General features: G+C 56.8%; 1 protein-coding gene across 1 annotated transcript in view; it reads right to left on the bottom strand.

The window, feature by feature from the left end:
- PLXNA4 (plexin A4) overlaps nt 1–12397 on the bottom strand; it is a 424261-nt gene that overhangs the window by 34953 nt on the left and 376911 nt on the right. Inside the window, exons 22-24 of the mRNA XM_059396393.1 lie at nt 6442–6710; nt 4073–4139; nt 3148–3294 (exon numbers count right to left, since the gene is read on the bottom strand). Coding sequence (XP_059252376.1) covers nt 3148–3294; nt 4073–4139; nt 6442–6710 — 483 coding nt within the window. The remainder of the gene's footprint in view (nt 1–3147; nt 3295–4072; nt 4140–6441; nt 6711–12397) is intronic.

The raw sequence follows: 12397 nt of genomic DNA, 5'->3' as shown, positions 1-12397 counted from the left end.
CCTCGCCTTCCTCCCTGATCTCTCCCTGCACCTCCCCCCGCCCCCCGTAGGACTGCAGCTGCAAAGCCAGCTTCCCCCCCCTACCCCCACTCCACGTGGGGGCAATCAGAACCCTGGCCCCTGGACGCCTGCCTTTCATTAGCAGCCAGAGTGCTGTGAGCTCACAGGGGAACATGATTCTTCCATTAAGCAGGGAAAAAAAAAACCTCCTAAATCTGTAAAACCAAACTCTCACCCTCAAAATGTCCTAAACTGGAAACAATGGTGGAAGGAACTCTGGACCACGGGTCCCTTCTGAGTGCCCTCTCCCGGCTGGTCCTTCTACAGCCTTCCTGGCCCCTCGCTGCCCCATCTGTGCCAAGCACAGCCTGCCACTTCGTGCCGCCCTGGGCTCAGCCTCCCCCAGGCAGCAGCGCAGCTTTTTCTAGGCATCCTCCCCGCGAAGGACCCTAAGACAGAGGCTGCCCCTGCGTGTGCCCTTCTGACATTTCTACTTGCCTCAGGGGTTCATGGTGGCCTAGGAGAACCCTATAGGATGCTTCGGGGCATCCAGAGAAGAAGCAGTAGCCAGTAGCCATCCGGAGGGACAGGGTTTCCTGGCCACTGGCCAAACCACAGCTTCACCCGGAAGTGCCTTCCCTGCTCCTACTCTTAAGCTCCTTGGTTAGTTTCTGAGCAGACTGGTGGTGGTTGGTGGTGGTGGTGGTTGTTGATGGTGGGGGGGGGGGTTGTTTTTTTTTTTTCCCTGCTAGCTCAGTGCTTCTCAAGTTCAATGTGACTAGAATCACTCCGGAATTTTGCTAGAATGCAGATGCTGACTCAGGAGGTCTGGGGTGAGCCCGAGATTCTGCGTTATAGCAGGTAAATGTCCAACCTCTGGCCCCCAGCAGGCTCCCGGGGAAGCACCCACACCCAGCAAGCTCGTGGGTGATGGCAGCAGGCTCTCCCAGCAGCAGGGCCCTGGGACAGGAGAACTCAAGTTCTACTGTCAGGCCAGTTAATCACGCAACACCTCGGAGGGGCGCCTCGCTATGAAGCGGGCTGGCCCTGAGCCTCTCAGCACCTGTCTCCTTTGGGGTACCCCCTGCCCCAGGACAGCGATAGCATCAGTTGGCCCAAATTGTTCAGAGCTCCTCCAGCTTTCCCTCCCTTTCTCTCCCCCCTCAATAGCCTGGGGCTGCTCCCTTCCACCTGTTGGAGTTCCCTTTCTCAGGCCCGAGGTGGCCTTACACCCCCCTGCGTGCCTGTCTTCCCCGGGCGGAACAAGCGCCATCTCCCCCTTTTCTCCCTCGGCTGTCCGCCCGAAGGCTGGGCCCCCGGCCCACTCCAGGTCCTCACACGTGCGGGAAGTCCCACCATCTGCAAGCAGCCTGGCCTCCCGAGTAAAGGATGCTGCCGGCGGGGACAGGGCCCTACCGCAGCTCACGGTACTGGATTCCGTACTGAGGAACAGTGGGGGGGATGGGAGAGGAAGGGGTGCGGGGACATCAGGCAGGAGACGTTTCAGGGGTGCTTCTAGAGCACTAAAAATCTACCCCGGTCTCTATTTTGGGAAGATTCTCCCCCCTCAGCCCCCCTTTTCCCCTTTAATCAGAGCCTCTTTCTCCTCCAGAGCAGAACGTGACTGTAAGGAAGCAAGGTCCCCAGTCACAGCGGCTCCTCTGAAGCCTCTTTAGGGGAGCCCACTGGGACCCCCCCAGCCCACTGAGAATGGGGGGAAGGTGTATCTCAGCCGCATCATTCTCAACCAGGAGGCACGGTCTCCCTGCTCTCCATGGGGTCTGGGATTCACCCCGGGGGCTCACCACTCCTGCCCAGCTCAGCCCAGCTCAGCCCTGTCCTGTCTTGGCCTGTGTGGGTCTCATCTCCCCATAAGCACTTTTATTTTGTTTTTGTTTTGTGGTTTTTTTTTTTTTTTCTTTTATAGAAAGGGAGGGGGGAAGGGGTAGAGGGGAAGAGAGATTCTTAAGCAGGCTCCATGCCCAGTGCGAGACCAACATGGGGCTCAATCTCACAACCTTGAGATCCTGACCTGAGCCAAAATCGAGAGTTGGATGCTTAATTGGGCCAACCAGGCACCCCTTCCCATAATCCCATCTCTCTTCTGTCTGCATCCCCCCCATCTTGGGCACCTCCCATGCGTCATCACCAACACCTGTTTGCTTTCACGCCCTCTCCGCTCTCCTAGTGGAGGCCTGGTGGGAAATCACAGCTCTGTCCACAAGAGCCAGGGGTGAAGGTGAGGTTGAGCGCCAGTCCCGGAGGGACCGTGGCAGACGGGCAGGGCAGGGCGGCGGGAAAGCGGTGGCAGGGCCTCCGTGGGCAGCAGGGAGCACTTACTCGGTGCTCCCTGCCTCGCATGCCTTGCCCCATTCCACCCTCCGGACAACGTTGGGGGGTACGCACTGCTACTACCCCTGTGTAAATAAGTTCTAGTGTTACCCTCTGTATTTTCAGATGAACACACCCCAAGTCAGAGGCGTTGAGACACCTGCCCCAAATCACCCCGCTGCTGAAGCAGTCAGGGCTCCAGTCCAGACCTCACGCTCCTCCGCGCTGAGCCTGGCTGCCTCCTAGGGTGACAGCTGCTATCAGAAGAGGGGGGCTAATCTTGACAGAGGGAAGCCCCGCTTTCCCTGGACAAAGACCAGTAGGCCAATCCAGCCTCACATTCTCAGGGTGTGGGTGTATTTGAACTTAGACCAGAGGGCAGAGGTGGGCTCCCAAAACACAAGGGACTCTTTCTGGTTTCCTCTCCTTCAGGCCCCCACCTGCTCTGCCTGGAAGTGCCCCCACCCCACCCCAGGGAAGCCGATGAGCGGTTCCCTCAGTGCAATCAGCTGGCCAGCTGCGGCGAGGCCTTATGACCCCATGTTCCGCGTGCTGGTCTGGAACCACACTGGTCCCTGAAGTGTCGCTCAGACGTGCCTCAGCTACTGGTCCCTCAATCCAGGTGCTCTGGTGTGAGGGTCCTGGGGGAGTCTGGGGTGACAGGCCCAGGTGGGACACCCGGCTGGCCCAGTGCAGCAGGTCAACCAGGCCAGGTGGCTTTTCAGCATCTCCACCGTCCCCTCTGCTGGGCAGGGACTGCACGGGACCGCAGCCCCGTAACCAGGGCCCCAGGGCAAAGCCGCGAGGCTGCTTTACCAGGGTTTTGTAGTCGATCTGCTGGCGGATGAGCTTATCCTCACTCAGAGAGTAGCGGGCCTCTCCCGTGATGGCGTCGATGGGCCCCTTCTCCATCTGCTGCTTGATGGCACAGAAGAGCGAGAACAGGGGCTCCCCGGCACATTCCTGCATGCAGAGAAGAACCGTGATGGGCGGACTCTGGACCAACCTCCCGGAGCCCGTTTCTCAAAGGGCTGCTTTCCACAGCTCTGCTTCAATTCTCTCCTGCTCCCCGGCCTCTGTGATCAGCACCCCCTTCAGACGCACATTTCTCCTGGCCCTCTGGACACCTGTCTTCTCTGTCTGCCCTCTCCGCTTCACCCCCCTGCCTCCTGCCCCCTCTCCGTTTCTCTTCCCCACCCCACTCCCACCACTTCCTCCGCAGCCCATCAGGAGACAGAGGTCCGTGCCCGGGGGTGCGACGTCCTTCAGAAGCAAGGTTATAATTGGAGTCAGGGAGCTCTTCCACCTCCAGGGCACATGGGCGGCTTAGCTGCTGCCACACACACCTGTGGTCCCTGCTCGGGGACCCTGATCAGCCTGGGGGAGTCTGGGGCTGGGAGAGGCAGGAGGGGAGGAGGAACAGGGAAAGCAGGGAACTAAGGGATGAACCGTTTTGAGCATAAAAGGGGACTTTGGCTTCGGGGCTCACACAGGGTCCTCTCATGGGCTCATCTCCCCCTGGCCTGGGGATGGGATTGTCTTTCACGCCAGGATTGACAGGGCAGGGGTCTCCTGAGACGGTTGGGAGTCTGCCCCCTTGGTGACAGTGAAGGTGACGAGGGGGACTACATTTCCTGGTGGGGCTCTAGGAGTTAGACCTCGTGAATGTGGGCTTCGGGGTGTGCAGGAAAGCTGGAGGGGGAACAGGCAGCACCAGTGATACCCCCATATCCAGTCGTACCTTGAGGAACTTGTAGAGCAGGAAAGTGAACCAGTTGGTCAACATCTTTTCGGCCACTGACTCAGTCCTGTCACAGCAAGATAAAGATAGAAGCAGCTGGTCAGAGGCCAAGGACTGGGAAGGCAGGGGACCAATTCTGCATTGATCTTGCTGCTTTCGACTTTTGGGCCAAATCCTGAGATCCTAAAGAATACTGGAATTCCACGGACTCCTAGAAACCCCAGGGCGATGAGACAAGCTTTGCCTACGAAGCCAGGAGACAACCTTCTGGTGTTGGGCTCCCGGCTGGGTATCCAGTGGGAAAGTGTGGGAGTAGCTCTGTCCGTCAGAGCTCTCTGCGTTGATGATGAACTCTCGAGCTGTCCAGTGGCAAAGCCACCAGCCATAGGTACCCACAGAGCACTCAGAATGTAGCTAGTGTGCCTGAGGAGCGGAATGTTCCATTTTGTTCACCTTTCATTATCTGCATTTGAATGTGCACGTGTAGCTTGCAGTCACCACATTGAACAGGACAGCTTTAGAGAACTTTCTAGTTCCCGTGGGTGGGAGAGAGAAGAAAACTGAAAAACCTGGGGTCATACTAATTTGGCAGGGCACAGATAGGAAGGTGGCAGGAGGAGTGGGTCAGGCGACAAAGGCCAGGTACATTGGTCTGACCCCATCACCTAGAGCGAAAGACTCCCAGAGCTGACACAGATTAAACCTGCGTACTTAACTCATCCTGAGCAATGCCCAAATTATCCCACCTCAGAGTCCTTTGGAACTCCTCCTGGGAACCCTGCTCATGTGTCATTTGCAATGACAGGAAGTGCCTCCTTGAGTCTAATTTGCATTCTTTGTGCTGCTACCTAAGTCCACTTCTCCTTTTACCTTGGAAGGGAAGCCACTGTTGCAGCAGGGGTAGGGCCAAAAGACCCTTCGGGTTGCATCCATGTAGAGAAAACAAACGGGACTCAAACTCATGCTAAGCCTAGGCCAGCTCCAGAGAGCAACGGGCCCACCTAGGTATGTGTGGCTAGACCTGGAAGTTGCAGTTGGCGGGAGCCCCCGGGCAGCTGGGCGGCTGCGAGTTCCACAGTAAAGCAGGAGGAGATGAGAAGGAAGACTGTCGAAGTGAGGGGGCCAGCCAGGGGCAAGAGGAAGAAAGGGCGATGGAGGAGGGCAGAAGCAGAGACAGCATCTGGGGGCGAGCGGGTGGAAAACAAGAGGCGGAGACGCGCAGATCCAGAGCGAGGCCACGCCGGGAAATTGTCGGTGGGAGCTCGGGCAGGCAGTGGCAACCCTAGTATTATGCCGGTGGGTGGCTGCGTGGTGGAAGTAAAACAAAAATCAAAATGATCTACCTCGCTGTTTCCAAAGCTGGATGATTGCTCCGATACGTAGCAACCTTCCACAGCTGTGCGGGCGAATGCCCACGGCACAGGGAAAAGCCCGAGGTAAACACTTCGGAAAGCCAAATCTAGCCACTTGGCCCAAGAAGGAGGCCCTGCCTTGGACCCAGACACCGAGGACGGGAGGCAGAAGAGGTAGAGGCGGACGGTACCGCGGCGTGATGGCTGGACATGGGAGATTTCCAGCTTTGTCCTTGGGAAGGCCAAAAGGCACTGCACTAACAGCCTAGATGAGAAATGGCCTTCTAGGAGGAGGCCGATGTGAGTGGCAGCCTGGATGGAGTCAGGGAGTCATTGTCCTACAAAGCCGAAGCCACGGGATATGGCTTGGTGGCCACATGTGGCTATTCGGGTCTCCACAGTGAGGCATCCGAGTGGGGGAGGGTGGAGCGCCCCAGACCCACGCAGAGCATCCAGGAGGTGCATCAGGCAAGGAAACACTGGCTGGCCCAGGGCTTCTCACACCCCCGTGGACCTTCGACACTGCGGTTTCTCTGGAGCCTGCCGATTCTGCCCCAGTGCGTGTGGGCTGGGACCGGAGAGCCCGCATTACCTACAGGCTCCGGGGTGAGGCTCCGTGGCTTGTCCCGGACAGCAAGGAGAGCTGCCAGGGCTGAAATCTCCCATCTTGAGATGCTGTGGCGGGTTCCCAAGACAGAAGGCCTGGGGGTATCTCTCTTAATTCATGTTCTGGTGTAGGTAAGGGTAGGGGATGGAGAAACGAGCCTGAAGAGTCCACGGGAGAATAACTCCAGTGGGAAGGTCGTAACCGGGGAGCGGAAGGACAGAGAGAAAGAAGGCAGAGCAGACGCAGGGCACTAGAGAAACAGACGGGCCATGGGGACAGCTTCTTCCCAGAGGGCATGGGCAGCTCCTTCTGGGAGCCCTGCCCCCATGTCCCCAGGAGGCCCAAGATCCAGGCGAGTGGGCTCTCCCTGACCTGCGTTCCCCCCGCCCCCACCCAGGCCCGACCCTCACCTCCTGAGAAGCAGCTTGGGGTGGTTCTTGCTCTCCAGGTTCTTGTCGATGAGGTCGGCCAGCAGCTGCTTCAGCACGTCGGTGGCGTACTCCAGCTTGCTCTGCAGCACGGTCATGATGAGCGACGCCACGTTGCCGCGGTCGCGCATGGAGAAGCTGCGCTGAGACTCCAGCGTGCGGATGAAGGACAGCAAGAACACCTTGTTGTTGATGAGCTGCGCGAAGAGCTTCAGGCCCTTCTCCACGCGCTCCTGCCGGTAGCCCGGAACCTGCGGACGATAGCCCTGATAGCCAGCCAGGCCCGGGGTCGGCTGTGCACCCCGCGGACCCCACCACCACTCAGGCCGCAGCCCAGCTGGCCAGCAGCACCAAGGCCTCGTCGGTTGCTGGGCGCAGTGTGCTTAACCCGCGCAGCTGTCCATGGCCTCTGGTTTGGAGCTGAACCCGGGAGGTGCATTGTCATGAACGACGCAGAGATCCCCAACTGCGTGGGAGCCTGAGCTCTTCCCTAGCAGGAATGTGCTGAGCCTCCAACCGACCTGATGCTGACCCTTCTCTGGCTGCGTGGATCCCGGTAACAGACCAGTGGCCTCAGAGTCAGGACATTTGGGGTCCACGAGGCTCTGTCACCACTGCCCTGTGTGACCTCAGGCAAGTCCAGTAACTTCTCTGGGGGCCCGGGTGATTCACCCACACAGAAAGGGGAAGACTAAGCCCGGAGGTCTCTCAGGTGTTCCCTGATTGACTCCAGTGACTAATATTTTCTCAGAAACTCCTCTGAGACCCAGGGAAAGGGGAGGAGGAAGGTTTTGTCTTCCTGCCCGCATCTTCTGCTCATCAGGAGGCACCCGCAAGGGGGCACCGTCCACTCCGTACACACTAGCCAGCGACGGAGCTAGGCAGGGAAGACGCATCCCCGAGACGCATGGGGACACAGCAGCTCTGTGGGTCACAGCCCCAGCCTGGAAACAGCCAGCTGTCCGGCAACAGCGAATGGCTCTAGGAACTGCGGCATATTGCCCAGCAGGAAGCCACACAGGCGCGGGAAGGAAGGGCCTTCCGCCGCTCATAGTAGCAGGAGTACCTCTCGCAGCACTGAATGAAGGAAGTCAGAAAGAAGAGGGCGAACCGTAAAGTAGCCTTTAAATAAAGATTTTTTAAAAAACCATCAACGATGGCAGGAAAGTGGTGATTCGGCGGGGGGGTGCTGGGACGGGAAGGGGGCACTTGGGGACTTCTGGGGAGGGCCGGTAACCTTCGGTTTCCTGATCTGTGTGCTGGCCGGATGGCTGTGTTCACTCAGGGAAAACGCTCTGAGCTGGGTTCTGCCAACGTGTGCACTGCCTGCTCTGTGTGGGTGCTTCCATTAGAGCAAAAAGGCTGCTTAACAAATAAAGCAGAGCCTCCGGCAACAAAGGGAAGCCCTCTGAAAAGACAGCAGGGCACCCTTCATGGAGTGGGGGGTTGGGGGGGGGGCAGGGACCTCCAAAGCAGATGCCATGTCAAGAGCTGCGTCTCCCCCGCAGATGTTCCTGGGACGGCCGTATGCGACAGTGCAGAACGCAGTTTCGGTCGGCTGGTTGGGTGAACTGGTACAGCCATATACTAGTTTGGGGACCCTGAGAAGACACAGCTCCTTCAACAGCTGATGTGTGTGTAGGGCTTACTCTGCTGAGTGCTCTTCTACGTGCTTAAGAAACACGGACCTGTTTATGCCACACAACCCCCTATGAGGCAGGTACCATTATTATCCCAGGGCCTCACGACCGTGGGGAACTTGCCCAAGATCCCAAAAGAGACAAGGGTCAGGGCCAGGCCGTGTGCCCGGGCAGTCGGCGTTGCATCCCACCATCTCGGGGGCTGGTGTGAGTTCTGAAGGAGATGGTGTGTCAGAAGCCTGACACATAGCCATGTTTACCGACTAGCAACCGTCATCCCCCTGGACCCCAGAAGCTTAAAACTGGGGAGGAAGGGCAGCCAGAGAATCTCTGTTTGCCCCGGGTCCAGGTCCAAGGAGGGGGCAGGTGCAGATCTGAAATGTTCGTGCCACTCACTGAGCTCCCCTGTGTTCCAGGCTCAGGGCAAGGCCCTGGTTGGAGATCAGCTGGACCTAGGCTTGCCCCTGGCGGGTGAACAGCAGGGCCCCTCAGAAGGTCCTGTCGGAAGGCAGCTCTCCGGAGAGAGAAGGGAACTCGTTGGAGCCAGGGCCTGGCTTCAGCGTGTTCCGGCTCTCTGCACCACCAGCCCTGGCAAACTCCTTGCTCCCTACGGTTGCACCCTGCTTGCTCCCCAACCCCCATTCCCCACCTCACAGTGGCTGGCAAGAGAAGACAAGGGTAGGAGGCAGCCTCCCCTTGCTGCCAGCCCGGCCTCAGTGTACCCAGCGTCTGTGTGTCCCGCTGACCTCCCGCCCAGTTCTGGGACCGCCCCTGGCACATGTGAGCACATTTTACCTGCTCTGTCCTTCAATCCCCCAGAGCAACAACTCCACAACTCGTCCTGCCGAAGATAATGTCACCCCTCGGCACCCGCGAGGCGCAGTGCACAGTCCTGCTCACTGTTCTCACTGCTCCATCGAAGCCTGCTAAGGACCTTGCAAGAGTGAGTGTGCCCTCCTCACAGACGCCACTCTAGGAATCCCAAGGGCAGCGGCAGGTGCAGGAACATGCTGGAATTCCAAACCCAAGTTTGTTTGGCTCCTGAGTCCCCGTTAATCCTCCCCATCCTAGACCACATCTAGTCCTACCCCTGGGCCTGGGAGGGGACGCAGAGCCAGCTCTGAGCCCCCCACCCTGCAGGGCCTCCTGGCAGCTCAGGCTGGCCCTCGAGGGCATGGGAGCCACGACCAGGTTTGGCACTGGGAACCCTGGAGAGGAGGAAGAGGACAGAGGGCTGGCCAGGTGGCCCGTCTGGGGAGGGGACGTGCTCTGAACTTGGCTTGATTGCACGCGCCTTCTGGACATCAAGGCCTGGAGCCCCGGGAAGGAAGGCGCAGCCAAGCCAGCTACAGGGCCACAGCCTACCGGTCAGCAGCCCAAGTTTCAGAATCAGAGAGACAAACTGACTCCTACTTGAAGGAAAGCTCTGTCACCTCCGGGCTCGAATGCCTTGTCTGTAAAATGAGAACCCGGGAGCCCCCGTCATGATGTTTTATGAGCATTAAACAAGATAATGCATGTAAAGTGCTCAGCACACACGGTGTGCACTTAACAGTGGTTTTATTACCTGCCTCTCTTACTCCACTGGCTGCCTTTCACTGATCCCTTGTGCCCAGGAGTTTCCAAGAGATCGAATGCACTGGCCCTGGGTCCGGGGATGCCAGAGGTAGGAATTTTCTCCCCATTTTATGAACATGGAGATGGAAGTGAAGTATCTTGGTAGAGAGTTCCAGAACAATTCCCCTTTGTAACTTGGCACCCCCCCCCCAAACAAATGCCACTCTAAAACAAGACCTTCTCTATTCACCAGATGGTTCGATAATTTAGTCTGTGAGTTGAATTGAAGCCTGTGAGTATAAAACTGGATAGTAAATTTTAATTGTAACCCAACAGGTTAGAGTTTAGGAGACACGGACAGGTTGAGAATGGGGTGGGTGGTTTCTGTCTGCTCCCTGTTTTTAAACAATCTGTGCCCCTGGCTTGTGCTCTCTCTCGCTCACTGTCTCTCTCAGATACATAAATGAGATCTTAAAAAAATAATAATAAAGGATCGGTGTACGTCCAGTGCTTGGACAGCCCCTTCCCCACCTGCCTGGCCTTCACCAGATGGTCACAAAAGACGGGGGACTGGTGGCCCATGTCCAGGATAGACTAAAGCCAGAGAACAACTCCTTCTTCTCACACATCTACTGCTCATGCCTAGCCAGTGGCTGAAAAAGTCAGGAAACATTGCTGTAGATTAGTCAATGGCTTCCCTGGGAATATTTCCATACTCAGAAAGCCAAGGGGGAGAGACTACTCCAGTGGTAAGATGGGCTGGAAACAAATCGGAAAAGAATAATTCTGACAAAATCCCTGGATGTTGCCTGGGATGCTGGACCTAATATAGCCCCGGGCCAGAGTGGGCCGGTCCATTAGTGGGTTTCATGGAGACCAAAAGCCGTCCGTCCTGGGTATATACCCACAAGACTGGGAGCAGGGGCTCAAACAGATACCTGTACACTCATGTCCTTAGCAGCAGCACAGCAAGAGCCCAGAGGTGGGAGCAGCCCAAGCGTCCATAGACAGATGAACAGATCAACAAAACTCAGGGCGCACGTACAACGGACTATGGCTCAGGCTTACAAAGCGAAGAAATTCGGTCACATGCTACAGTACGGGTGAACCCTGAAAACATTTTGCTAAGTGAAGTAAACCAGTCACAAAAGGATACAAATGCTATGATTCCACTCACATGAGAGGCCCCGAGCCGTCAGATACATAGAGACAGAAAGTCGAACGGTGGTTTCTGGGGGAGGGGATGGGGCGTTAGTGTTTAACAGGGACAGGGTTTCATTGGGACAAGGTGAAACCCTTCTGGAGACAGGTGGAGGTGACGGTCACACCACAGCGTGAATGTACTCCCTGATGCGGAGCCGTACCTGTAAAAATCACTGAAATCGTCTATTTTCTGTGAGGCATATTTTACAATTCAAAACAAGAAAAGCTCTGTGAGCTGTTGGACCTGTGCGACCTGTTTGATTCAGAGCCTGTGCCTGACAAATGGCCACGCTGTGGGTTCCAGCTCAGGGGAGTCTGTGAAGGCGGCTGTGAAGGCGAAGTCTCCGGTCTTCTCCAGGGGAAATGTTACCATGCCAGATGAAGAATACGGTCGTGGTCATGGTGGGACGTGACATAATGTGTAACGGGGACCATGGGAACAGTATGGGGCAGGGGCGGGGTATCCACCCGCAATCTGTGCTTGTGCACTGAACGACCCGGAAGTCAGTCGTCCAGGCTGCTCACGGGACTATGACGCAGTAGCCCTGATTCTCAGAGGCCTTCTTCTGTGGCCCTCCTGGGAATGGGTTCACCTGACACCTGTGACAGACAGATGGATGAGGAGAAGGCAGTGACCCCTGGTGGTGTGGCTCTGGGGGTGCCCTCCTATGGGTTCAGCCCATGGGGTAGGTGGTGTCACTGTGAAGTCAAGAAATGAGCCTCTAAGACAGTGCTGAACCAGAGCTCTTCGAGTTTTCTGGCAGAGTGGGGTCTGTTGCCCCTGAAGCTTCTGTTTGGAGGTGTCTTGTGTCGGGGAGCTAGGCAGATAGGCCCAGAGCAGCACAGTGAAGCAGGAAGCTGGCTCCATGCAAGGTTCCGAGGGCAAGGATGAGGGCGCTGGGCGTTTCTGTTTGTTGGGTCTGGCTAGCTGAGCTGGGATCCTGGCTTTGTGCCTCACTGGAGAATAAGGCTAGGAGTTGGGCAGCCGCCCCCATCTTACTTCTCACAGGAAACCAACCTTAGAGGGAAGCCTGGAGAAGTACAGCTAGGTAGGGACTCCACCAGTTTTCAGCAAGAGGGTTGGTACAGTTCAGAAGGGCAAAGAGAAGGAATCATTTGTATTCTGGTCCTCAGGGAACAGGGCTGCTGTAGATAGTGATGCAAGTTGTGCACTGAACAACTCCAAGAGGTGTCACATATGAATGATGCCATCTGGAGTACTGCAGTATTCAACCTGCACAAACGCCCATGAGCTCCTATGGGAGAATGAACCCTATAATTCTCCCGCCACTGCCCTGGGCAATTCTTGGGAGTGTATTGCCCTTGGGTGTGTGTGAAACTAGTGCCAAGCCTAGCCCGAGAGTCTGGGAATCTCTGGAGAGGCAAATGCCTATGGAAAGTTCATAGTCTTCAGTGGGCTAAACACCCTGGGATTTTGAAGCAGGTAAAAATGAAGCTGGAGAAATGATAAATGGACAAGGAAAATGAATGAGAATGAGAGAGGGCACAGGCAACAAGGGTGAGACCAAGGGAATGGA

The sequence above is a fragment of the Mustela nigripes genome, chromosome 4, assembly GCF_022355385.1.
Source record: "Mustela nigripes isolate SB6536 chromosome 4, MUSNIG.SB6536, whole genome shotgun sequence".
Lineage (NCBI taxonomy): Eukaryota > Metazoa > Chordata > Mammalia > Carnivora > Mustelidae > Mustela > Mustela nigripes.
The sequence above is the reverse complement of the archived record's forward strand: the minus strand, read 5'-3'. Positions and strand labels throughout refer to the sequence as shown.